The following is a 26,876-nucleotide window of genomic DNA, read 5'->3' as shown; positions in this document are numbered from 1 at the left end:
AGGAGAGGATAGGCAGGGAGATGAGATGCTTACTGTGCATAGAGTAAGGCAGTTATGCAGCTAGGTTGTCCTTGGCAGGACCTGTACAGATGTGGCTGCATCATCTTTACACTAAAACCAGGATTTTACAGGTGTAACTTCCTTATTGCCGTCTCATGGTGGCTAAGATCCTACTATAGATAAGACCTAAGCAGTGAGTAATTTTTTTTTGATCATGGTGTATTTAAAACAGTGTTTTACTCCACAGGATTATGTCCCAGTGTTAGCAAGTCCAGATTACATTTTTAACCTTAGTGATGACTTGAAGAGCACAAAGGAGTTGCAGTATGCAAAAGTTTAATTTCACTTGTAAAAAGAAAGTGCTTCGATTGTTTTTTCTTTTTTTTCTTTTTCCTGGCTGGCTTTTCTAAAGTTCAGTAGACATTAAAATAATTGTATGAAACAATTACAACAATAAAAACAAATCTTCACTTTTCAGAATCATAATATTCATTGGCTTTAATGGAATAAAAATTGGAGTGTCATAAAAATGCTTCTATTTTTTAAAGAAAATTGATTTTCAGCTATAATTTCAATTATCAGGATCAAAATATTTAGTTGAAAATTGCTGACTTTGCCTACAGGGTAGGAACCTTTAAGGAATGTGTCCCTATTTCAAGTATTTGCAATTTCTGAAACACTTCTTTAGAAAAAAATATTGCCTATTAAGTGGAATTTTTATTCAGAATGGGAAGTTTATGTAGGAAATTTCCAGCTATTGTGAAGGGCACTGTAAGCCAATGATGCTGCCCGCAAGTGACATTTAAAAAACACTCATTATGCTGTCCAGTCACCTGGGAAGTCAGTCCAGCTCTGCTGAACAGAAATAGGGAAAATTGTGTCAGGGCTGAGCTCCCCAAATGGGTTTTTAACCCTGGTCTCGCTGCATCCATTTGGATTGATGAATCCTCATTCTGTGAGAGACTCTCAAAACTGGCACTTCAGCAAAGGAGGTGTGAGCTCCACAAGTGTGTCAGGACTGGTGCTACACATTTTCCCCAACATATCTGGAACTTGGGATGGTTCCAGGAATCTGTTCACGTGCACGAGAAGATACCTTTGCTGACAGAACAGTTCACAGAACTGAGGGTTTTTAAAGAGTTTATCAACTGGTTAATATTTATGTATCAGCGTGGCGAGGTACTAGCAATATTATAACAGTAGCTGGGTACCATTTTGTTTTACTTGAGGGAAATTCAATATGAATAAAACAGCAACTTTTCAAACATGACATTTAATCCACTCATGTAAATCATACCAGGAGATCTATTATTCATTATTAAAAGGGCACCATATTTTTATTATACTGAAAATGAAACACAAATGCTGTGAAAAATTTAGTGCCTTTTCCTGAAGTTTCAGGACACTTATCATGCAGTCATCTAGCAGGGGCTGACACTCATTTTAAAATATAGCTACAAAATTAATAAATTTGAACTCTTTTGCTTGGAACAAGAGGATGTTCTATTTCACTGAATGAGGGATTTATTATTTATTTAAGCCTTCCTAAATACTTCAGATGGCATAGTTCTTTGATAATGTTCACATTTGGAGTTAGATTTGTAGCGAATAAAGTTCATATCTTTGTTGTTATTAGTCATTTCCAGCATTTTCTTCCCTGAAGTGTATTTTGAAAACTACATATATCAGAAACTGATTAACATGACCTTAGGTATTAATTCTTAAAATATGATGAAGCAAACAGTTTCAAGGACATTATTTTCTGTATGTCAGCAGCTGTCTAAGGACTGTGATGCTTTTAATAATTACAAAACAAGGTATCATTAGGAAAAGTAGACCACAAACTTCCCTTTCCCCTCTCCTCCTCTCCTCCTGGTTTATTTTATTCTTGAGTGAAAGGCTGGCACAAGTGAAGAACATCTAGCTCTAGGACACTTTATAGGATATAACATAAGAATTTTATACAATAAGAAAAAAGATAGTGCTTGGCAGTGCCAGAGGACTTTCAAAATGAGAGCCACTTAAATTTTCTCTGGATGCAATTATTTGTAGTTGGGATGAAAAGGTGCTACGTGAACCTTTTGGTAAATTCAAGAACTAAGCTTATACAGATGCTTGTATTCATTTGAAGACTGCAATGCTGATAATTTTTTTCACAGAAAAGGAACTCATAATTTTACTGCTTTTATTTTGTTTATCTGAGTTGGGGGGGGGTCTGGTCTTTGCCATTTGCTGGATCTCTCTGCAACAACTCCTCAAAATGCACATTCTCAGAGCAATTCCTACAAAGCTATTACATATTAGAATCTGTTGTGTCTACTTTGTTTAGCACTGTGCAATTTATTTACGTATCTAAAAGGTTACTGCTTATCCCAAGTTTTGTTTTTTGGTGATTAATTTGAGTTACTTTTCACATGTCTGATCATTGTGCTCCAGTGGAGATTTTTCTTGGAAACACCTGCTGGAATGCAGTATGTGTGCTGGATCACCTTAAAGCAATGCAAGCTGCCCAAAAACCTCAGAAATGTGACCTATGTTACAATGCATCATATCTGACCAGAGGAAAGTCTGTAGCCTGCTTTGGTAAATCTAGCAGACATATGTTAAACATCAAAAGTGTCTGGGGACAGCATTTTATTTTGGACCACTCCGTGGTTTATTCCCCACTTAATTGGAAATTATATCTGTAAGAGAGCTTGACATGGGCCATAGGATACAATAGTTGTAAAAAAGTCATACATTATCTGGGGCAAACCAGCAGGAAGGCAGAATGCAACCTCTGCCTGTATCCTTAGCTCCACGTGAATCCCAAGCAACAGAGAACACCAAGAACAAAATTATTGCCAGCCCCAACAAAAAAAATTCTGTGATTGGAAAAAAAGAGCGTCTCCATGACTCACTAGAGCTGACGGTCTGGAACTGTGAAAAGAGACTTAAACTGTGTTTTGGTCCAGATTTGCAAGTCATGGGAGACAGCGAAACACCCTCAGAAAATGCTTTTATTTTTTTTCCCTTAACATACCTGGTTTTAAAGCATTTCACATTTTAAATAATTATCTGTGAGCTCAGGATGAGCAGGGTAGTTGCAAAGCTGTACTACAGAAATGGGAAGAGTACTTTATGAAACCAAAGAACAAAAAGTGATCCTGCTTAATCATGCAATTTTTAAGCAGAGCACACAAGGAAAAAATATTTTGTTCTCAGAGGTTGCTCTTCCTCTCCTCTTCTGGACCAAGAATTGGACTATCCAGAAATGCTGAAGGAACATGAACTCCGGATTGTCACTGCTTTCCTTGCGAAGTGAGTGTTGCTGCATCCCTGGCTGGACTGAAGCCTATGGTTGAACAGATTGCTACCTGAGGTGTGATGAGGAATCCAGAACAGCATCAGGGAAGAGACATGAATTGGAGCAGCTGCTGGACCAAGAAAGAGAGGAAAGCTGCCTGCTCCTCCTCTGGAGCCTGGGGCAGGCAGAGCAGCACTGCTGCGTGACTCAGCCCTGCATGCCGAATCAGCCACGTCTTCATGAGACTCCTTGGCTCCAAGTGGTTTCTGGGCAAAGTACGTGTCCTCTTGACACAAAAGAAATAAACTTTGCTGCATCGTGTCTGTAGTCCATGTTATCCTGGGAAACTCGTGCTCTGACCGTGCTGAAATCAGTCTCAGGGATAAATAAGTGAAGTGGGAGTGTCAGGAGAATGAACTGGGGTTCCTGCTTCCCTCTCACAAAGACAGTTTCTCCCTCACAAGATGAGGTCAGAATCCACCCAGGCCAGTATATCACCAGAAGCACTCGGGGAGGCAGGAGCTGGATGTACCATACATTACTACTCCCTGCTGGTCCAAGAGCAGAAAAGAATTAGCAGCAGATGTGCCAGGACAATTAGCAACAGATGCAGAGGCTAAAGCTCACAGAATGCAAACATTATTCCTCTATATTAGGGAAGATAAAAGGCCGGATTCTGGTCCTCGGGTGTAATGTACTTGTGCGTGAGATGCTGCTGGAGCTAACTATGGGCTGAGTTATCACTCCTAGAGCAGAGGCAGGCAGTGGGGACTTGTCTCTTGCTCTGGTAGCATGGGGGAGGGCAGGTGTTTGCATTGGGGCACGCAGTGTGGCTCTGGGAAGACACTGGGGTGATTTGGCACAGCATGCCAGGAGGAATCCTGCTCTCTGCCACTGCTGTAAGCAGTGAATAAAGTGCCTGCTTACAAATACTGCTGCCCTGTGCCCCTGGCAGATCATGAGCCTGGGCTTGTGTGCTGTGGCCCAACAGCTTCTGGTCCATAGTCTACAGCTATCAGAGAGGCTAGGTGCCAGGAAAGATGGAGTTACTGCTTAAAGACCTGCAAGCTGCACAGAGAGGAGTCGGGGAGTCATTTTACCTGTGCCAGACTTGAAAGGCCTATTCTCTTAGGGAACAGGGGGAAAAAATCATTGTGGAGAAATTAATGATATGTCACTGTATGGTCCTCCTCTGATTTGTGGGTTATTTTGTATTCAGATACCTGTTTGAAGACGGGTAATGATGGAAAGCTGGGGAAATAAGTTTTCAGCTATTCCAGAACATTCTGGTGATATACAGGGACTTTTGGAAAAACCCTAATAACATGATATTTTATTTTTACTTCAATCCAGGTTTCTATTTCCTCCCCTCTGGCCTTTTATAAATTTCAGAGTTACACAAACACTTCCTAAGAATGCCCTTCTCCCTGCCTGTATGTTGGCCTTGCACATAAACAGGGAGAGCTTGAAATCTGGTTGTGAAAGCTCCCCTTTAATTGGGCAATAACAGCCTCATCTCCAGCACTATTCATTTGACATAGTAAAGTAATTGTTCTTTGTTAATGATGGGAGCTGTTTCCTATTTAAAAGGTTTTCTACCTGTGTTTTGCACCAGTGACATTCATGTGCTGCTGTTTTCATAATCAGAAATGGGCTGTTAGTTTATATGGCATTTTTCAAGATTCTTCTCTATAACAAGTAAATATTGAATTGCCTTTGCATATTTTAATTCAAGTCTGTTTGAGTTGTATTGGTCAAATTTTTGTCTCATATGAATTAAGTAGTGTGACTTTTGTACATTTTTTTTCTAAATTGAAATCATTTGAAGGTGCAGAGGAAAGAAGAAAAAGTTTATTCCTTCTCCGACAAGGTTAAAGCCAGACAAAAGGAAGTCAGACAAAAACCCCCAAAAGCTCCCACTGGATATGTTTATTGAAATATTCAAATAGAATTCATTGTCTCTATAGAGTGAAACTATGGTGGCATATGGGGAAGTAAGATATATTACAATAAAACTGATATAAAACAGTTGAATTTAGAAATAGTGGCAGGAGATAATTTTAGTTCATTATGATTTAATTCAATTAAATGCAACACTGTTAACTGCAGACTAAGAAGTATTACTTGTGCCTGTGCAGGCACACACAAGCATTATTTATTCTCTGCCGCATGTCTCTTTGCAGAAGAAATTACACCAGTAAAAGGGGGGTGCTCAATGCTTTCATAGCACTGTAAAACCCTCTATACCTCACAGACCTCAGTGGAAATTTGACCTGAGCAAGGAGAAGCATTGAGGTAAGGTGTTGGAGAGTAGACCCCTCCAAACCCAGGAAGATGTCCTTAGGTAGGATATGCTCTTTGAATGTCAACAATGTTGGTGTAGGCTTGTGGATTAATTTACCAGATAGTGCCTCAAATGAGGGGTTGGCACCAGCAGGGAAAATATATCTGCTAATTTTATTTTTTTCCTTCAGAACCAAAAACATCCATCAGAACAAACGGCTCAGTCTGAGCTGCCTGTGCCTTGTCTATCCCAGGCACTGCTCTGAGTATCCTGAAGAAGAGGTGACTGATCCCCGTCCTCCTCCTCCAGTTACCTGAGCTGTTCCCTGCTCTGTACCTGAGCATAACAGCTCAAACCCACAAAGGCATTCAAGGTCCATGGATTTCAATCTGAGCTATCTGCCTAAATGCCTTTGTGCATCCGTGCCTAAGGGCCATGCTGGCCATGTCCCAAATCCCAGCTCAGGCTCACAGCCGAGGAGGAGGCCAATGAAGGGCAGGTGGCACCCTCCTCTCTCCTCCCTCCTCTCTCCCAGAGCTTTCTGACCCTGTGGGTGTGGGATGGTGAGCTGTGACAGAGAGTGTGTTTGTTGTGGCGGCGGGAAAAGGTTTAGCATGGACCCAAAGGCACATGCATGAATGCTTGGCATGATGGCATAGAGTAACAGGTGGAAGCTTGGCTGGGATTTTTGTATGGATCCAACAGAAAGAAATTTCTTATTTGTCAGGTATGTTTTATTTGACTGTGAAAACTGAGATGACTGACACTGTCCTACCTGGGTCAGGTACCCCGTGCTCATGCTTAAGGACTCCCTATAGTCTTTACAACCTCAGGCCCTGTAGCAGATGGGTGTATTATAAAGTCCTTGCTTATGTTTCATGATTATGTGTTTCCATCATGGCATGGTTTAAATACCCAACTCCTGTAGCTGCAATCTAAAGGATGCTTCCAGTCCCAAAGGGTGAGTCTGCAGATTAAATCTAGGATGAAAGCTTGCAACAGATGACCAATAACTGTGAACCAGAAACAAAGAAATAAAATTTTAATAGTCACAATTATTACCCTTACACAAGCTGCTTGACCATTGTCTGTTTATATGTAAGCTATCAGAAGAGCATATACTGTTGAATTCTTAAGACAAGAGTCAGCCTGGGAAGCAAGAGAGAAACTGAAAAAGGGGGCTGTGATAGAGCAGTGATTTCATCTGTGAGTGGCTTGGGATTGTTTGATATTGCAGGTAACTGTCTTTGATCACAGCCTTATAACCATCACCTTTAATTTGTAGCACAGAGGTTACTATCTAGCACCCAGCTAGCCAAATGAAATGTATGGCTTGATTAAGGATCTCTTTTGTCAGCAATTTGTGCCTAATGTTTTTAGCTTTCCCACAGGCTGTTACAGAAAATGGTAAATCTGGTTTAAATGAAACCTGATACTGTTAATGGTTTAATAGCAGCTGCCACAGGGTTATGGCATTTTTCAACAGATGCTTCTGTTTCATTTTAAGCCTAAACTAAGTCTTAGAATATATTTACATAATTAATATAAAGTACACGTACATAATAATGACAATATTTATAATTTTAAAAGATTTCCTTAAATGACTTTGCTGTTATCTAATCACAATATAAAACTTGAAAAAAGAAGGCATATTATTAGAAATAATAATTTATATTCACCTCTTCAAAAAAAGTTGTGGATGCAGCGTGACTGTGAGCACTTGTCATCTAACATGGCAGTTATTGGTGTAGGCAAATCCCTTACTGCTTCAGAAAAAGAGACAAAAAGCTTTGCTGCACCTGAGTTATGCTTGTTATCTTACCTAGTGTTCGGCCAGGAGTATAAAAGTGATGCTTATATTTAAATATACACATCAAGAAAGAGCTGTGTTGAGGTGTGTACTTAGAAATATTTGAGATAGTAAAGATTTTTGGATGATTGTTGGCTGCACAATGTTGTCTGATTGAGGAAGCCCCTGCTAATTTAAGAAGAATTTGGCATTTTAAGATGTTCACAGTGGATGATTGATTTGAATAGATCTCTTTTATTTGGAGGTCTTATTCTTGACTTCCAAGAAGTACTGAGGGTGTATCCTACAGGATATTCAGAGTGAGAGGATGCTGCTGAATATTGTGGCCTCCTACAAGTATGTGTCTGTTCACAGTGAAGAGAGAAGGAGAAAAGGCTCCTCTTTCTCTGCCTTGTCTGGAAGGTAAGGTTATGTTGAACAGGCAAGTGTACCAAGGCATTTGCTGCTGTGAACTGTGAAGACTGAAATGGGAACAGTAGGACATGAAAAACATGCAAATAACAGAAAATTGTCTCTATTAAAGAAGCATCCAAGATTGTTTATTTAAGAGATTAGGCAGTCACAGTTCTCTCAGGAGAATGTGTAGGAGCAGTGGTGAAGCAGATGTTTCACTGTGTGAGGGGTGTAGCTGATATATTTGCTCCCCTTGTCCCCAAGGTGACTACCCTTCATAGCTGTTAGCCTGGGTATGATGGCAGTCATCTTCTGTGTTCTAGCTTTGGTGGGGGTTTTGTTTTATTTGTCCTTTTGAATGCATTAGAATTGTTCAACAGCACCTGGGTCAATGCCCACTTTAATTAATGAAAACAGTTCAAAATGTGGCATAGGACCAAATTTCTTTTTTTTTGTATTTACCCTTCTTTCTTCTGTACCCACCAAAACCTTACAGATGGATTTACATAAGTTCATTACTTCAGAGTGTTTCTTCACCACTAGATTTCAAGTCTTTGCTATGGGAACACAATTGCTTCAGGCCCTAAGGCACTGGTAACTCTCTTCCACACCTCCAAGCTGCTCAGAAGAATATCTATACTTATCTTATGAAAAGTGTAAACTGTGTTTGTCAGTTCTCTGTGAGAACTTTTTACCTTAAAATACTTTTAAACCCTACACTGAGGTTCACATACTTTTCACTAAGAGCTTTAATTTAAAGGAAGAAAGCTGTTAAGTACCAACATCATTCCCACAACTGGGTGGAGAAGAGTTTGTGACTCAGTGAGGAGCAAGTTTGCAAGGGTTCTTTTTGGGTGTTAGGATGAACTTTCCAAAGCTGCTGCAAAACTAATCCCGTGGTGAATCTCAGCAAGCCCTCACAGGGACACACAGATTTCCAAGTTGGTTTGTTATTCTCTCTTAAAGATTTCTAATGGCAATGTTTTTCCACCACTGGTAGAGACAGAGTATGAATGCTTTCTGAAAGCAAAGGGGGAAAGAAAAAAATCATAAAATAACCACACTAAAGAAAGCACAGCATTTTTTGTTGGAGTGGAAAATTGTTCAAATATATGATTTTTGGGAAGAGTTGTTAATTGTTTTAGCATGCAAAATTGGACCAAAGGTATGATGTTTGTAGAGCTTTATATGATAAAAGAAAGTCAGTTCCCTTGTGATGTTTTTGTAACAAATAAATCTTCCTTCCTCCTTTTCTAGGTTCTACCAGATAGAAAAGCTGTGAAACCAGGCATGGTACTCCTCTTTGAACTCTTCCTTCTTCGTGGCACCTATACCTGGATTGATCGAGAAGTGGGATGGGGAGCTTTTCCCTTATGTGATAGCAATCTTAATGCTTTGGAGGGGAAATTTAAATGTCCCTTCCTCAGAGGACATTATGACTCCAGAATTGACCGATTCAAAAAAATTGAAAATTTTATTTCTCAGGACTTGGATCATTGGTTATGCAATCTCTACTTTCAGGTTTGTGTTTTAAAAAATTGTTTCATTTTCTGTATATTTTTCTTTTTGATTCTGAAATTGGATTGTGGTTCATCTCCCATTTACTGGGATGTCTGTTTTAATCAGTAAGCATGGGGAAGAAATACACGGGAAAATGATATGGGAGAAAAGTGTAGTAAACAGAGTATAGAGAAACAAGAACTTCCTAAAATTCTTATAACAACATCTTGGACTGCTGGGCTTCATAAACAGTGTACAGCAGGCATGTTCTGGCTTTGTGGAATTCCAAACTACATTTTTTTCTTTTTCTTTCTCTTCCTAGATAATTAAACTACCACAGGATTCAGATAAGCAGAATAAGCACGGTATGCATGTTCATCTGCCACCTGAACTTCTTATGTATTCAAGCACTGCTGAAAAGAATGGTGTCTCAGAAAGTGTTGTACAGTCTGGACCACAAGGTGATGGATTCAAACTTTGATGTTTACATTCAGGTTTTCACTGGATCAACCCAACATTTCAATGCTGGCTAGCCATTATTGTTCTTGTTAAGCTAGATTTTCTTCATTCAGATGTGGGTCCAACATAGGTTATAGCAGGAATACTCTGACTCTTTTTATTAAGGTGGTTTAACTTCGTTCTCAGGTGTGAACAGTTTAAACCAGCCTCATTGCTGAGGATGGAATGGCCATGCTGGCCTGTGCTTAAGGCTGAATAATGCTTGGAATGTTACAGCAATAACAGTTCAGCTGTTTATGGCTCCAAGCTTACAGGAAGAGAAATGAAAAAGATGCTTTTTGTGTACTTCTGGAAGAACTTTACCACCTCCCTGGGCTACAACAAGGACTTCAGATTTGGCAGGGAGATAGTTCTGACATCAGAAGCATGACTTATGCTACTCCTCTGAAATTCTTTTAAAATTCAATCAAGTGATAACTCTTAGGAAGGACAATTATAATTTGCTTGTGTACAGCAGACCTCCCCAGATGCTTTCTAAAAAAATCACTGAATGTTCTTTTTAAACTGATCCTCCCTGGCCTCTGTGAACCTTCCTATGTAGCTACACTGAGGACACAACTGACCATATTGCAATGGACTCACAAATTGCTCCTCTACTGGTAGAAATCCAGTAATGAGAAGAATTGTAGGATGCTGCTGTTGTTCTTTTCCTTTTTCAGCACATCGCATGAGACTTACATGCGCAAAAAGAATTCATTTTCGCTATACAGATATTTCTATATTCCCTCTTGTTTAATGAACTGAAGCATTCAGTCAACTCATAGATTGTAGTGTATGCGTGAATATTATGTATAGATCTAAAGCAGAGAATTATTTATTCAGGATAGAGGTTCCTTAGGCATTTGAGAACAGCAGTAGTGATGCACTGTAGAGGGCACAGGAGGATAAAGAAGAGGCTATGGAAAGGAAAGAAAGAACGCATAAGCAATAATAATTTAGCATGGTAAATGGGCAGCTCAGGTTGGAAGCATAACTTGAAAAGAGTCCAGGAGAAGTATTTTTCAGACAGTTAGTGGTGATTTAAAAGATAAAGAAAATGAGGTTTGCCCTGAGATGCTTTTAGGCTAAGCAGCAACTGCACTGTGATCAAAAGGCTTTTATATATCCACCCTGATAAGAGAAGCATGGAGGTGTAAACATACACTATACTGAGGATTAAAGTCTTTTTTGTTGTCATATATCTTCTAAATATCTGCCAGGTTGCTTTGAGATGCAGCAAACCATGAATAGCGGATCCAAAAGGTAGAATTGCAGGCAACACTTATCAACAGTGAAGAATTATGGACAAACTCTTAATGGATCAAACTTGTTTGGTCCGACCATCAATCTTCACATGCATTTGGAACTGCACATAGAGGGTGCAGCTAAATATGTCATGCTTTCTGGAAATGCTTGGAAAAACTCATGATGCTCAGTTTGAAAAGTCAAGAAAGACATGTTTTTAAGAACTGAAAAAAAGCATTAGTGTGTCCTCTTTTGCACGTAGACCTCTGAAATTTTCCGATAAGGCGATCATGGAAGATCTGTAATTTTCCTGCCAAACAGATTTGCACAAACTAAACTTTTAGGGGTAATTTTTGATATTGCTTATATTTATTTATTTTTCTTGGAGCGTTCTTTAAAGATATTATTAGCTGCCAATATCCCCCATGGGTTTGTTTTTTAATGTACCTATGCAGTGCTACAGTATGCTGTTTCTGCTGGTGATATGTTGCTAAGAGATTTAATAATGGGTAAACAAACACAACATGTGGTAATCCTTTTCAAATTAAAAGTTTATTAAATGCTAGCTTGATGACTTTCTGGCTATTTACAATTAAAGGAACAAACCTTAGAGAACTGGAGGTCATGTGGTGAAAATCACAACCAACATTTTCAGCAGAAAAATGTGTTTATGATCTGTGGCAAGCTGTCGCACATTGATATGTCCTATAAATTCAGTATTATATCTGTTAAACCACCAAAAACTGGGATGGGGAGGGGGAAACTCTGTTAGAGTGACATTAAGGTTGAGACACAAGCCAGAGAAAGCAAGAACAGTCTAAATGAAGACGGGTGCTCTGTAACTCACTCTACTGCAGTAGTCTAAATAGTGAGTGATCTTATATATCAATACCATATGTGGTACTGCAACATATAAGAGAAATAAAGCAGGTTAGGAGATGGTGTTTTAGCCTTCACTTCAAGTTTGTCTTGGTTTTAGAAGCTTAAAACAGAGCTTCATATTATTTCCATTAACTCCAGGCTACGTTATTCTTTTAAGCCACAGCTCCATGTAGGGCTAGGTAAAGCTCTTCCCTGCTGCTGCACAGGCTCTCTGGTCTAGAGCACAGGTCAGGGAAATGCAACATAATGCCTCCCATTCTACCTCCTCGGCAGATCAAAGATGCAATTATCAGATCTGGCGTGTCTCTTAGTCCAAACCATATCTTCTCTCTATTCTTTTGAAGTGGTATTCTCTAAGAGGTTCATGGCAGAAGACAGCTTCTGCTTCTGCCACCACCATCCTTTGTTTTTCTTAGGAAAATATTTTGCTGTTGATCCGTTGCTCCTTACAGGAACAACAGTCCCTATCAGAATAAATGGCAATTTCTGAGCAGAATTCATTATCTACTGTTGTGTGAGAGGTGGTAACAGCTCTAGTAGAAGGAGCTTAGGTAAGAATATTTGATACAACTACCAGGAATGTTGCCTTGGTAGTCTTGGATCTAAGTAACAAGGGCTTCTAAAAAGTATGACAACTTCAAAACTGTCAGTCTCCATATAGACACTAAATATACAAATCCATCAAGAAAATGTTCTCACAGTGAAATCCAGCAGGACCCCTTTTGACTTTAGCATCCACAGGAAGAGGGGATTCACATGTGCAAAATGTCAGCATAACAGTATTTTTTGGAATTGGCAGCCCTTTCATCCTCAGAATAGTTGATGGACAGCACTCATATATTAGTTCTACAGCCCAAACACTTTTAGGTCAGACACAGGCTCATTTGTAAAGTGTTGCTCCACATTTGTTGGGAACCTTCATCCAAACAGCTGCTTTCCTTTGCAGCTGTGCTGTTGATCTGACCTGACACACAAACGCCATTTTGTGCCCATCTGAACTTGTGATCAGATAAAACAGGCAAGTGGAAAGCTAGGGATGATGTTACCCACTGCAGTTTTTAGAACCAGAGGAAAACTTTTCTCATTCCAGTTGACACTTTAAGGTTGGCTATTTTGAAGTCCTGAAGCTATGGTCAGCACTGTACCAGCACATACTGACGTGCACTCAAGACCTAAAAAGGATGCTTATAAGGTAGAAGGTGGAACAGACCCTGGGGATTAGGATACTGAAGTAGTACTTTTCTATTTTTTAGTTCTAAGCTTCGTGTATTTTTGGTGAACCTAAAGAGTCATGACTGTGCATTTCTTTTTAAGCAGTAATTTCCCCAAGCTCTGGAGTATGAAATCAAGAAAGGAGTTTTACTTAGCTTGACTGTGCAGGGGGAGAGGTGTTATCAGACAAAGTTTTGAGGGGAAGTGTTCAAAGGTAGCTAGTTAGGTCCCAGCACAAGGATGATCTTGCTGTAGTAGAAGTGGTAGGGTGTCGCATTAGCATGAATACACTGCTCCTAGTGTCTGGGCTAGCAGAAATGTTTCTTGCTATTGATTTGCTGGGTAGATTTGTCACACAGAAAGACTTCCTCTACCTCAGCTGTTTTGTGTTGGACTAAACACCTACGTTCAGATTTTCTGAGTTTAAAATCTTCTTTCCTGAAAGTCTGCTTGTCCCTTATTCGCCCCTGCTCTACTGTGGGAGCAAAAATAAAAAAAAATTCAGCTGTTTGGGAACGGTTTTAGGGACACTCATTTTTTTTTACAATGAACAAATATCTCATTTTTCCCTTGCACTTTATTTTTTCTTTCCCCTTGCAAGTGCATGTGGCTTTCCCCAAGCAGTGTATGTGGCTTCTGTGCCCTATGCATCAACCAGAAGATAAGTTAGAACCACTGAAATGCCTTTAGTTATTAGACTATGAGCTTATAACAGAAATAAATATTTGAGAGAGAGAGAGAATTTTCAGGTGTACAATTTTTCTGGTTACTGTACAGTTTAGAGTATTTTTTGGTCCATCTTCCTTCTGTCTGTCTTGCTGTTAATAATAAGATTGGTTTGTACCACTTGGCTTCAGCAGTCCTTGAAACTTGCTAGGGTTGTAAAGCTTTAAACAGTTGCACAGGTCTTTAATTGTAAATTAGTTTTGACAGGACTGCTAAGACAAAGGCCTGGCCCATCCCATCGTGATGCTAGCCGACAACCCCTTACTGCTCCTGGAGCAAGGAAACATGTGGAAGGAATTGTTCTTTTACATTTCACAGCTTGTCATTTCCTCTGCAGGGCAACCTCTGACCTCCCCAAAAGATCCTGACACCCATAAGGGAAGTATTCCCACTGTTGTAAAGGAAGTGGAAAAGCAGTTTAATGCTGCGAAAGGAGGAGAAGCGTGTGTGTCAGAAGAAGCTGTGAGGAAAAGAGAAGAGCTTAAAATGCTTCCAGCAGGTTAGGAGTTTTATTGTGTTACTTAATTTACTGAAAGTTTGCAAGTAGATCTGCCTGGCATGTGTGTAAATACCCCCATTTGCCTTCCCCCTCACCCTGTGATATCATCTCATCATTATTTCACTGGGCAAAGGAAGTGATGGAAGAGTTTAAATCAATTGTAAGGGATCAAAAGCAGCTTAGGCAAAAAGGTACAGAAGCAGTGGAGTCCCCTGTCTAAAATATATTTGTAGGCCAAATGTGTTAGTAATTACAAGGTGTGTGTGCAGTGCACTGACAACATTAGATTACAGCTGGTGTTTCCGTGACATTTTTACATCCTTTCATTTTATTTGGTCGTTTATATCCATGGATCACAACATGTTGCTGTTAGGTGCTTGGGAAGTACTTTTTTCTTCCTGCAGCACATTAATAGCAGTATCCTTTATTAATTGTGCTGAGCTAAATTGCATAAAAGTGCCTGTCTGTATTTACATCAGGTAACATTTGCTTCTGGTGCATGGGATTTCTTCCAAAGGCAAAGCCTGGCAAAGTTATTATGGTGGTTTTTTATTCTCTTGATTTTGTTTATTTGTTTATTTTTTATTGGTTGTTTTGGGGATTTTTTGTTAGTTTGGTTTTTGTTTTGTTTTGAAGTCCCAGGTAAAATGTCTTTATCTGAGAATTGAGTAATATAACCCCTAAGTCCTCTCCTAAACTCAAAGACCACCGTGATGGCCAAAGGAGGATTTACCATGGGGCAGGGATTTGAAGGTACCAAGGATATCTGGATATCTACTCCCGCTTCATAGCCTAGGCCAGTGCGAGGAGATGAAAGTGCAAGTGGGATTAAGTTAATCACACCTTTTGGAGGGAGAGGGTGACTTTCCTTCTGTACAAGGAAGCTGTAATAGGTCATGGTTAGACACTGAACTGAATATTAGGTAAGAGAGAGCTACCTGAGGTCTGGCAGCTACCTCTTATCTGTGTAAACAGTATCTTCTTATTGTCTTCAAGTCTGTGGGCTCCCTGAAATAATGCAGTAGAATTTTGGATGAATGTTATTTTGAAGCAAATGCCAACTTCCCTTTCACAGCAACCCATAAATGTCATTCAAAAACAATTTCTTTGGAGCCATCTTTCTCTGTTGACTGTCCAGGAAGGCTAGAACCATGCGTCTGCTATAATAGGTGCACATGCTGAGTATCTCATGTTAAGTGGGCACAGATAGAGGTAGGAGCTAGTATGGCATTGCCAAGACAGGATTCATAAATGCTGAATATTGATACTGACTATCATAGATGAGTGAGAAGTAGAATGTAGAGCTGGTGTCATTTTTTGTTAAAAGGGTGTTTGTGACAAAATGTTAAGCATATTACAGAAAAGTTTTCAATATTTCAAGGGTTCTCATTTCATGTCCTGATAAGCTCAACACCTAACATGTCTTTTCTAGATGTTGGTTCTTCTAAGGATATGATCAGAGCCCTAGCTTAGAAATTTTGTTCAACTTCTACATTAGTAGAATTTACTTTGAAATTTATTTTGTTAATTTACCCAACATTAGTTGTGCAAAGCAACTTAAAATACTCAAAATAGTAAAAACATAAGTGTCCTACATGAACAAAAGGGTTTTAAAATAATGCTTAGTGGTGTTTGGCATTTGCTTTTGTTTGCTTTTCATTTTTTTCTGATTTATTTTCCTTGCCAACATTTGGATGTTTCCACCTTTAGAGTGTGTCTCAAAACCCAATTTTTAGTTGTGCAAGTAGACAGGTATCCCTTCTCCCCTCTTCCCATCACTAATATTTATCTAGATCTAAAACTAGCATGTTGAATTTTTATTCCAAATATTTATATGGAGTTTTGCAGAGACCCAGTGGCAAACAGAGCATTTTAGAACCCACATTTTCAATTCAAGACAGCCTCTTACAAATACCCTGAAATGATGCAGTTACAGAAGTGACCTGATTTGGAAAGTTCTGGATTACCACAATCTTTATCAAAGCAAGGTTCAAAGGGCATAATTTTGCATCATCATCAGTTCTGACTAGATATATGAAAGAGATAATACTATAATTAACTGAGGACTAAAAAAAAAAAATAAATAAAAAAATTCTGAGTTTACCTGAACCACAAGCTGATCTCCAAAATATACATGCACTTTGAATTAGGTGAAAAAAGTTTTTTGCTTATTTTTATTGATGAGACAACAGAAATTTTCCTTGATGAGCTCAGTTTCTGGTACTGCATCTATTGCAAAATATTTTAATGAAAAACTTGTTTCAAAAGTCACATCACTAAAGCATTGGTCTTCTGTGATGGAACGTTGTCAGTAATGTCTCCACTAAACTCATTATCTGCACTCAAAATGATGGAAAGCAAAAAGCTTCATTTCGAAATCCCCAGATACTTTCTGCAGGATGACATATAAGCTAGGATTTTTACTGTACCGGATGTTTAATTGAAGCTTCAACAGTGCCTATATTTTTTTCTCCACCAAAACTTATCCCAGCAGGCACCTTATCCCCAGCCTTTCTCTCATATGAAGCCTAATTTCTCTTCGCAAAGCCCCCAGTTATGCATGCACTACAATTAAAACCTCTGGAAACACATGAAATATTTCTCAAAAACATTGTTAGTCTTAGTCAAACTCTTACAAGCAAGTGGCATTCTGCTCATTTTTGGGGTTTGACAGAACCCCTGTGATTCCTTCAGCTCTCTGTTCTATCACCTTTCTAGGGCACACCCAGGATAAAGTTTTAGCTCCTATTTTCAGATCTTCTACCTCAGAAGGAATCTTTTGTTTGATGTCTGTCTTCTAAAACAAACTGAGTATTGAAAATAAGATGTTCAATATTGTTCATATTTAAGATTTCAAATTCAACACCCTTCCTGCATTTGTGGAGAAATGTTGGGAAGTAAATTTTGTCCTTTTGTGACATCAAAAGACATTTCTGGCAGAACAAAGCTTCAGAATAATGTCTAAGCAAAGATGGCATCAGGCTAACCAAGGGGCTTATTACAGTAGCAGCAGATAACACTCAAAACTGTACTCAGAATTTATTAAAATGTTCCTTCAATATCAAAATACCAGACACAAAACCAGCTTCATTCTAATTTTATCATTGCCTTTGGAGAGGAGGCTTTACATTTGTTAAAATGTGTTTATATAAGTGAGAAATTGTTTCATTAGAGGATTGTATTTATGCTCACAAGCATTTCAGAAACAATTTTATGAAAACCAGTGAATCTTCATTGTAATATTTCCCCTTATACTGCAATGATGTTCTTTCCCTACTGAGGTGCTCTTTGCTTCTACATAAAATTTGTATGCAGATGCAAAAATATTTACCTAAACAAACAAACAAACAAACCCCCCAAAAACCAAAAAACAAACCAAACCAAACCAAAAAGCCAATCCAAACCAAGTAAAGGCTGTTTTTCCTCATGGGTGCCACTTTAAAGGAAACAAAGTGATACTATAAAATGAAGATTGCTTGGGCCTCATTTTTTAGTACAGGTAGGGCCCCAGAGGCAGAGCCTTATATGGTGGAAACTTATTTCTGTGCTGGTCTTTTCCTTCTCTGAGCAGGACTGCATAAAGGATTGCATTGATTTTTCCAATTAGGATCAAAGTCAGGTTCTGGTTCTGAAATCCTCACAATTCAAACTCTTAAATTTTCCAGCTCTTGCCATGCTACTTGATTTCCCATAGACCAGTGCATTACTAGGAAGGGAGTCGAAATAGGATCCTAATCTTATTTTCTGTCCCTGCTGTGGTGATTTCTTTGTCTTCTGCTCCACTCTTGGATTGTACCACTCTAAAACCCTTTCCTACTGACTTAAAAAGAGATTGCAGCTATCAGAAGGCACTGCACTTCTCTTCTTTGGCCCCATATAAATCAGAAGTAGTTCCCATCAAATTTGTGTAAGGTAATTTCCTAGCTGTGCAATTTCTTTTTGCCCATATTTTAAAAAAATCATTTAGACTCCCCATGCCCCCCAAAACATAAATAATAAATATTCTGCAGTATCAGACCTATATGCATTTAGGGTGAAGCTGAGCAAGGGGATATACTTTAAATGTACATATCAGCTATTAATGGGCCAGTTACCAGGGCCAGACTAAACAGCTGGTCTGACATGAAATCTTCAACACAGAGTGGAGTCCCCACTGCTCAGTGGTGTTGCCCCAAACCTTGGTTACATTCTACAGGTTCACTCCTGTTGCACCACAGTACTTGTTACACAAGACATAACCAAAGACGGTAACTTCCAGGCTGAAGGCAGAGGGTAAAAAAAAAAGTTTTATTTTCCAAGGGTTTGGAAGCAGTAAGACACCCTCTAAAGGCTGATTTTAAAGGCCATGCTATTATGCTCTGCTATTGCCCTGAGAAGGCTGATGTGGAGAAAGGTAACAGAGTAGCAATAATGCTTTTGTTTCCAACCTCTTTCCATGGTATTTTAAAAACTCAGGTCCCAGAAGAGCTCAGGGATTTTGTACCAGTAACCCTCTCTTTGTATCCCTTATCAGGCATGATCCGTGTGGTATCTAAACTGGTTGGGACTTAATATGACCCAAAAATGACTGCTCTCAGCATTGTCAAGGTCTGAAAATAACCTTCATATCACCACAATTTTCCAAATCCAGACATTGGTTTTGTCATGCCTGTTCCACAATGGTGGGAAAAAATGCCACCCTGTTTTTCCTATTTGTCTTATATGAATGTAGGCATTTAAATTATTCTGCTGGACTTCTTATTAATAGCTGATCACAGATTTATAACTTTGGATTAAGAATCTTATTGCCTTTTCCATGCTCTGGTGTAATCATATTTTCCTGCTTTTATGCAAATGTTTCTTGACTTCCAAATAAATCCATTAACAGAGAGCCTACATCTGCCATTGTGCCTTTGTCACAGCTATGATACCTGTCTCTGATCATTTTTTCTTGGTGCTGTTTTCTCCTCCTTAAATTGTTCATTTTTATCATGAATGATATTATGTTCCCCTGTCAGGGAACAAAATGTATTTTGAGTCAATTTACTAAAATAGTCACTGCTAAGTGTTATATCTGGACAAAGTTGACACCTTTGACATTTTCTAAAATGGCAAAAATAACTGTATTTAAGATATGATTTATGGGTACTCTATGTCAAAGGAATTTCTATGCTATTACAGTTTCTGATGCAGCAGTCCCACCTCTTTCAATGGAGAAATTGCTGATAGTGCAGCTAATTAATGCTTTATTAGGATTCTGTGGTCAATTATAAGAAGTTATAAAAAAGTAAAATGCAATTTAATAATAAAGAATGGTGTGGTTTTTGTTTCTCTCTCAGAACTGCTTTGTTTTTTGCATGTGGAAGAAAATTTCTACACAGCTCAGTTTTATAAGACACATTCCCTTCCCCCCAACCACTAAGTAGGAGCAACTCCTATGATTAAAAAGTAGACTGGAGTCTTTAAATGTCTTTCTGATTGCTGGCCTCTATTAAAAACTTCTTAAAATAATAGATAGGTTTAATTCCTCAAGCCAAAGAAAAATTGTATCATCTTAAGTATTTTCCATATTTATTATATTGATGAGATTTGGGTACTGAGAAAAAAAAGGAAGTAAAATCTCTTGTATTGCAAGTTTTAAATGTACCAGGCTAAGGTTTACTTAATTAGAACCTCCAGGCAATAAAGGAGCCCTTTTTTAAATTCTGTGAATCTTAATATGCTAAATAATGCAAAGCTTCAACTCTTCAAGCATGAGACACACATCTGGCAGCTTAACATTTAAATTACAGAAAAAAAACCACTTCAGTAGTAATTTTCATGAAGAAAAGAATGGGAAATGTATTACAACTAAATTTAATTTCTTTTTAGATTTTTCATCCTGTCTAATTGCAGGCATTTCCCATCTCCTCTTTTATTTATTTATTTTCATACAGATTTTTTCTGTACTTTTTATTGATCTTTAATTTGAGCAGCTTCTTACTGTTACAGCTATTGAAGAATTATATTGTGTTTTTACTTAGCAAAAATTGTTCAGAGAAATCTATGAGGAATTAAAGTAATGAGCTCACTGGTATACAAAGAAAAGAGCATTCAGAGCCTTACAAATAAAATATAAAAAGAGCACGTCATGATTAAATAACAGACTTGAGATCCTTCTCCCTCCCATTTCTTAAATGTAGAATATTATTGTTTTCTTTATTCTTTTTATTGTCCTTTATTTTTTTTTTGCCAAGATAATTACTGCTTTATTCATTTGACTCCAAAAACATTGTTAAAGTATTCATCATTTCAGCAAGGCTGTTTGGAAACCCATTTTTGTGCACTGGGGAAAAAACAAATGAAGAAGAAAAATTAAACAAAGAAAACCACAAGAACCATCTTTACAAAGGTATATTTATATTTTAATATGTTTTTATGGGTCCATACAGGTATCCCATATACAAAATATGTAGAGACAGTTTGAACAGGTTATACTGCATGTATGCACACACGTGACATAGCCAGCAGCAGTATTTTAAGCTGTCTTGCTGATTTCAGTAGTCCTCTTCTTTCACCCCAGATGATGTAAATATCTGTAAATTCCTCATTCCTCAACATAGATACACCTGTACATGAGTCTATATATATGTAGAAAGTAAGAAATATATCCATAGGTGTGTACACAAACACGGACTTAAAACTGTGACATGGTATGTGCATATATTGTAGATCAACCACTGTAACACCTAAGAGCAGATCCTTCCTGTACTGTGATTTTAAATAAACTTGACTGTCTTTTACTGTGTGTAACTCAACATATCTTAAAAAGAAAATAATAGAAATAATCGTTAAGTGTGTTTTTGGGTTATTCTCCATGTGCCATACATTGAAATATGTAATACAGACTTTTATTTTTACCACACCACTGCTTACTATGATGTGGGAGTACATTTTTGTTCATTCCAGAGGTCACTGCTTTTCAGGAGCTTGAGGGATGCGTGACTTGTGTTTTCTAAGTTTATTCTAGTACTTCGTGTCCCTGTGCCTCACTCTTGATCCACAACTATGCCCATATAAGAAAATTACCCTCCTTCTGTCTCCTGAAGAACACTTCCCAGGGTGTTTAAAATACCTTCCTGTGTCACTCTTCTTGTGTCTATGATTTCTTTATTTCTAATTTCCCCCCTGTTTTTCATCTAGGCAATTGTTATTTTCAAGACCACAGCATCTGAAGTCTTCTCTGCATTTATCAAACTAACACTTTCAGAGTGTAGGAGAGAAATAGCCACCTATATGTAACTCAGATGAAGGGGGAAAATGATCTACCTGAAGTTAGTCAGCATCTTGTTGGGAGAGGGACCAAAACCCAGCTGAATCCTTTCCAGAGGTTTACCTTGTGCACAAATATAAAATTAATTTAGAATTGGTTTTGTTTGTGGTTTTTTTCCTTGCAGAGGATTACCAAGATTGCTGTGGCAATGCAGACAAGCACTGTGGCTCGTTTTGGCTGAAGGAGGTCCAAGAAGGACATCACAAGGTACTGGTTTTGATATGAACATCACCATTTCCCTTAAAGCTCACAGAGAAGAAGCCACTGGAGCTTGTGTCATTTGAGAACGATTTGTGGTCTTGCTTGCTCTGGTTGTTGTGTTTCTTTAATCTATCCCTGTGAATTTTTTAATAGCCACAACAAGGCTTCACATGGCCAGGTGTATTGCTGTCTCCTGTATAGTTAATCTCTCTAGCAATGAAACTTCAAAGGAGGAAAGACCACCAAGCAATCAAACAACAGAAGCTTGATCAAGCTGCAGGATGATATAACTTCAGTAATGTGTAAACATGAGATGTGTTTCATATGCATCCATAAACTTCAAGCTCTCGTGTACTTGTGCAGAGGACCATCAGAAAATTTTATTATCTATATTTGTAGTATCCTGGCCAAGGACACCGTCAATTTTTCAACAAATATTGTGTCCTCAGTACAAGTAACCATGGAATTTTATCTGCCATATGATAACACTTTCAGAGTGAGATGCTACAGAAACTTTCAGATTTAATGTAGATCCTGAGAAACAAGACATGAAGAAGATTTTGTATTCCTGAAAATTGCTTCTCTCTGCACTGTATTATTAAATTAGGTATTTTCCAATGATAGTTGCAATTTTTTCTCAGTAAGTGTTAATCCATTTCTATCCTTAAATCAGTATGGCTGTAGTGAATGAACTGCAAGAATGAACATTCAAATTAATAATTCTGGTTAATTGTCTCACCCTGTTCTATATACACTCTGAGGCATTTTTAATCCTTTTAATTGCCCATAACAAAAAATCGCCACAGTACTCAGTACCCAAAAACTTGTGCAATGTAGCACAAATACTAAATAGCTGGGGATTATAATTACAACTTTCAGCTTTAGTAGAGTGATGATCTACATTTGTGAGCAAAACCAGATTGGCCAGCTGGATATTCCCTTGTCTTTCAATGTCTAAGTTTCCATGTGATTTATTTTTCCAGGAAGATGAAGGTAACTTGAAGAAAACAGAGTTTCATGTAAGTTTAGCTGCAGACTGAGATGTGCATGTGTGAGTGTGTTCAGCCTTATATCTAGAGGAGGGATGATTTAAAGAGCGATGGAGTGGGTGTAAAGCACAAAGCAACCCGGCCCAACCCATGGGAGTGGCAGAGTGAAATTCATTTCCTACAATCCCATAATAGCACAATGCCTTTGAACAAAATGCCGTAGTCTTACAGGAACTTCAGTTGTGGGTGGCTCTCAAAGCCACATTAAAGTGACCTGGTTTCAGTGAGGTGCATAAACCGATGGGCAATTCAGCACTGTCTAGCCCCTTTGGTCTCACTGAAATGACTCACAAGCTTACAGTTATTGACATGTTTGAATAGATTCCTGAACTGAGCCTCTTATGGGAATCCTTCTGCACAAAAGAAATGTGAGCATGTGAAATCTTCTTTCAGAGGTTGTGAGAGCCCCTCATTTTTTAATAGGGTGAGTGAATCCTAATGTTCAGAAAGAATCTTGTTTTAGCATGTTCAAGATTTAGGCGTTTGGCCTGATTTATATAATTGGGGCCTAATTGTATCTCTGGAAAGCATCTTCTAAAATGACTTTACCTAACAGTTGTATATAGGAAATAATGAAAAACTAATGCAAAGAACATACTTGAAGAAAAAGACACAAGTTCAAGTTCATGTTTATTCTCCTCAGAAGTCCCTTTTCTTTTTGTAAACAGATATTTTATTTTATTTTATTAAAAAAAATTTAAAATATTGTATTTAATTTTTTTATTTTGATTTTTGAAATGTTTTATTATTTTTATTTTATTATTTTTTTAGGCACTTTATTTTATTTCATTTTTTATTTTTTATTTCTTAATTATTTTATTTTATTTTATTTTATTTTGAAAAGGAATGAGAAAGTTCTTCGAATCTGACCTCAACTTTTTGGGGAACATAGATTTCTCTACTTTGCCCTCCCTACCCCAAATTCATCTATGCTAAAGAGCTGCAAAACTCTCCCTCTAAGTGTATTCTGAGTGATGGGCATTAGCAACAATTGAGCTTTTTTTGCAATGGGTATGCAAACCACTGCATGTATTCAGATATTGGATGGTAGCAAAAAAAGAGAGAATGCTCGCAGTCAGTGACTTCTGAGAGAAGTAAAACATATTCTGTGGTTATAATGCCAACCTCATGCAGATGACTGAGTTCCTGCTTTTTGTACCTCAGACAAGAAAACACAATCTCAGAGAAATTAACTCATAATACTCTTTAGCACCTTTGGGATTTATGTCTTAAATAATGTCTTTACATGGACTTTGCACAGGAATAGTTTAATGGAGAAAATATCAGTGCAAACAAGGCACCTTGCACACACTACGGATTCTGAAACCTCGTCTTCTAGGGAATAAAGCTGGGCAGTTGTGATTGAAATTCAAAATGTGCATGAGATCCATGATCCTGAATCCAAGATTCAAAATGCAAATTCACTTTTTAAAGCAAAATAGTTTACAGAGTTAAAAAAACCCCAAAACCAAAAACCAAAAACGAGCAGATCTAAGCAAAAAAACTTTGTAGTTTTCATAATTAGCAAAGTGTAAAGTGATGTGACTGCACCAATGTATCCATCCACTTGTCGTCTCTAGACTTGTTCACTAAATGTTAGCAAACCCTTTGCAGAGTTTGGTGTTGTGCCTGGCAAGGTATTAATAGATTTCGCCACGGAAGTCACCTGCAGATGTTTGTCTGGTAAATTATGACCTCATTGTGTTTCCTGGTGGAAGTGATGTTTGGCTCTCTGTCTAGGGGCAATAATGCCAAACATCCAGGGAATCTGGTAGTCAGTTCAGAGAGGCGATGCCCATGCTGAATCAGACCCTGTGCATGCAGAGGTGTTATTCCAGGGATAAGCCAAATCAGGATCCTCTACTTTGTAGAGTAGTTAAAATGAGCATAAGCTGGCACCAGCACTGAAGGATGAGGTGCTGTCCCTCTCCTTTGTGCTGGCAGCTGGGGCAGAGTGGCCTGGATCAGTATGAGTCCAGCTGAGAGTTAACCCAGTTAATAAAAAAAAGGGAAAAAAAAAAAGAATCCAAACAGCACTAACTCAGTTCCCAGGTGAGTTCCTTCCATATGGCTTACTTGCATCCAGATTTTTGCACTGCCAGAGTGTGATGTCCAAGACTGGAAAAAGCAAGCAAGTGGAGGAAGATTAGTGGCTGACTGCTGGTGTCACCATGAGCTTGCACCTCCTTGAGAGGGTTTGTCACAGCCCCATAGGAGCATAAATCAATTCACAGAAAAATATTCTGTGTGCAGCTCCACGCCCCACCATTTTAGAAGGTTAAAAAGGTCCTTGGATGTGTCCAGAGGAGGGGAAAATAGGGGGCTGGAAGGCTTGTCCTGTCAGGAATGGCAGAGGACTTGTCTTGCTTGGAGAAAAGCAGCTTCCTGGGGAGAGAAGGTGGAAAGGGAGGTGCTGAGATCTTCTCGCTCGTATCCAGCGACAGGATATATGTGAATGTTTCAAAGATGCACCAGGGGAGGTTCAGACTGGACAGCAGGAAGCACTTTACTGAGAGGGTGGTCAAAAGCCTGGAACAGGCTTCCTAGAGAGGTGGTTGATGCCTCCAGCCTGTCAGTGTTTAAGAGGCATTTGGACAGTGTCCTTAGCAGCATGCTGTAACTTTTGGTCAGCCCTGAATTGCACCACAGATGCTTGTTGTAGGTCCCTTCCAATTGAAATAGCCCAGCCTATTCAAAGTGTTTTGAATGCACACTCAAAGCAGCTTTGCCACTGCTGTTTCCCACGTTTGTTATAGAGTGAAAACAGAGCTAGAATTCAAAACAGAGAAAGTGGCACCTCTTACTTTACTAGCTGTGTCCTGCTAATTGCCTTAGTATTCTAACTTGTTTCTCATTTTCATTTAAAGGTCAGCAGGAATAACCCACCTGACCAATGCTGCGAATTAAAATCAGGTCCAGAGAACAATGCAAGCCAAGAAGGGAAAACATCTGCAGAGAGCAATTTTTATTTGGAAGACTTGGAGAAATACACCTTTTCTGTGTGGTAAGTTATCTCAGCATCAAACAGCGTCACAACCCAAAAGTTTGCCTTGCCATATGTGCATTACAGAGGCTTCTACTTTTAGATGAAAGTTTTTGGGCTAAAAAAACCCCAAAAAACAAAACACAAAACCCATGGTATTTTCTTGGACTTCTTAGTATTATTTATGATTGAAGTTGAATTAGAAAAATTAGAAGAACTTTTTGCCTGAGAATGTAATTTTGGCATTGCTACATTGTTTTGAGAAGCTGTGTCAGGGGAATAAAGGCAAAAAGATTTTCAGCATAATCTTTTCAGCATTTTAGGAGCAATACACTACCTTTTTTGGATGTTACTTTAAATATTATTACTGTTCTCTGTTATAAAATGCACATATGGGGAATGACTTAAAATGAACAGATAAATTAAAGTGAAATTAAAAAGACTACATCAAAATGAAATCTTTTCATTTACTTATGATTATATATCCTGGAATATCATCTTCTAGGTAATTGCAAAAGTTGGACAGTTATTGGTAATTAGTAAAAAACAATGAAGACCCAATCCTTTACTAAATGAAATGATCTGATAATCTTTCATATAGCTCCCTACTGTGCTTTGAACATTCAAAATCCAGCTGTAATGTACATTTCTGGAACCCATCATCTTCTCCAAATCAGCCCCTAGAGTTTCAAATTAAGCATCCAGAAAACAAACATCAGAGTAGGGTGTATGTCTATGAAAATTTAATTTTAAATCACTTCCCTATCAAAACATGAGACAGGATTATCTCATCGGCAAGCCAAGCAGCCCTCACCATCTCTAGTGCTGTCTATGCCCTGCTCTTGTTTGCCTTGGTGCCTTTAAAATTGGCAGGAAATCAGGTAAAGACCTTACAGACACAAAGTGCATTTTCACTGTGGTAATCTGAACTCAGCCCTAGAGGTGATTAACCCTGAGTATTAGAGAAGGCATAAATCAGGCAGGAGAATAGCACACACTCATATAATTAGGCTTTCA

The 26,876-nt window shown here is 38.4% G+C and overlaps 1 protein-coding gene and 1 long non-coding RNA gene across 2 annotated transcripts in view; both read left to right on the top strand.

Moving 5' to 3' along the window:
• The window catches only part of LOC128942772 (uncharacterized), a 159,197-nt gene that overhangs the window by 48,435 nt on the left and 83,886 nt on the right, over window positions 1–26,876 (top strand). Inside the window, exons 10-15 of the mRNA XM_054285451.1 lie at window positions 9,031–9,294; window positions 9,596–9,734; window positions 14,174–14,335; window positions 21,751–21,833; window positions 22,811–22,846; window positions 25,744–25,880. Coding sequence (XP_054141426.1) covers window positions 9,031–9,294; window positions 9,596–9,734; window positions 14,174–14,335; window positions 21,751–21,833; window positions 22,811–22,846; window positions 25,744–25,880 — 821 coding nt within the window. The remainder of the gene's footprint in view (window positions 1–9,030; window positions 9,295–9,595; window positions 9,735–14,173; window positions 14,336–21,750; window positions 21,834–22,810; window positions 22,847–25,743; window positions 25,881–26,876) is intronic.
• On the top strand, window positions 14,221–25,834 carry LOC128942587 (uncharacterized). The gene is made up of 3 exons (XR_008483628.1): window positions 14,221–14,335; window positions 21,751–21,833; window positions 25,744–25,834. It is a non-coding gene; the product is annotated as an uncharacterized LOC128942587 (long non-coding RNA).

Source organism: Melozone crissalis, unplaced genomic scaffold (assembly GCF_028551555.1).
Source record: "Melozone crissalis strain CALT ecotype California unplaced genomic scaffold, PUWL_Pcris_2 ptg000042l_1, whole genome shotgun sequence".
Taxonomy (NCBI): Eukaryota; Metazoa; Chordata; class Aves; order Passeriformes; family Passerellidae; genus Melozone; species Melozone crissalis.
This window is presented reverse-complemented; position numbering and strand designations above follow the sequence as displayed.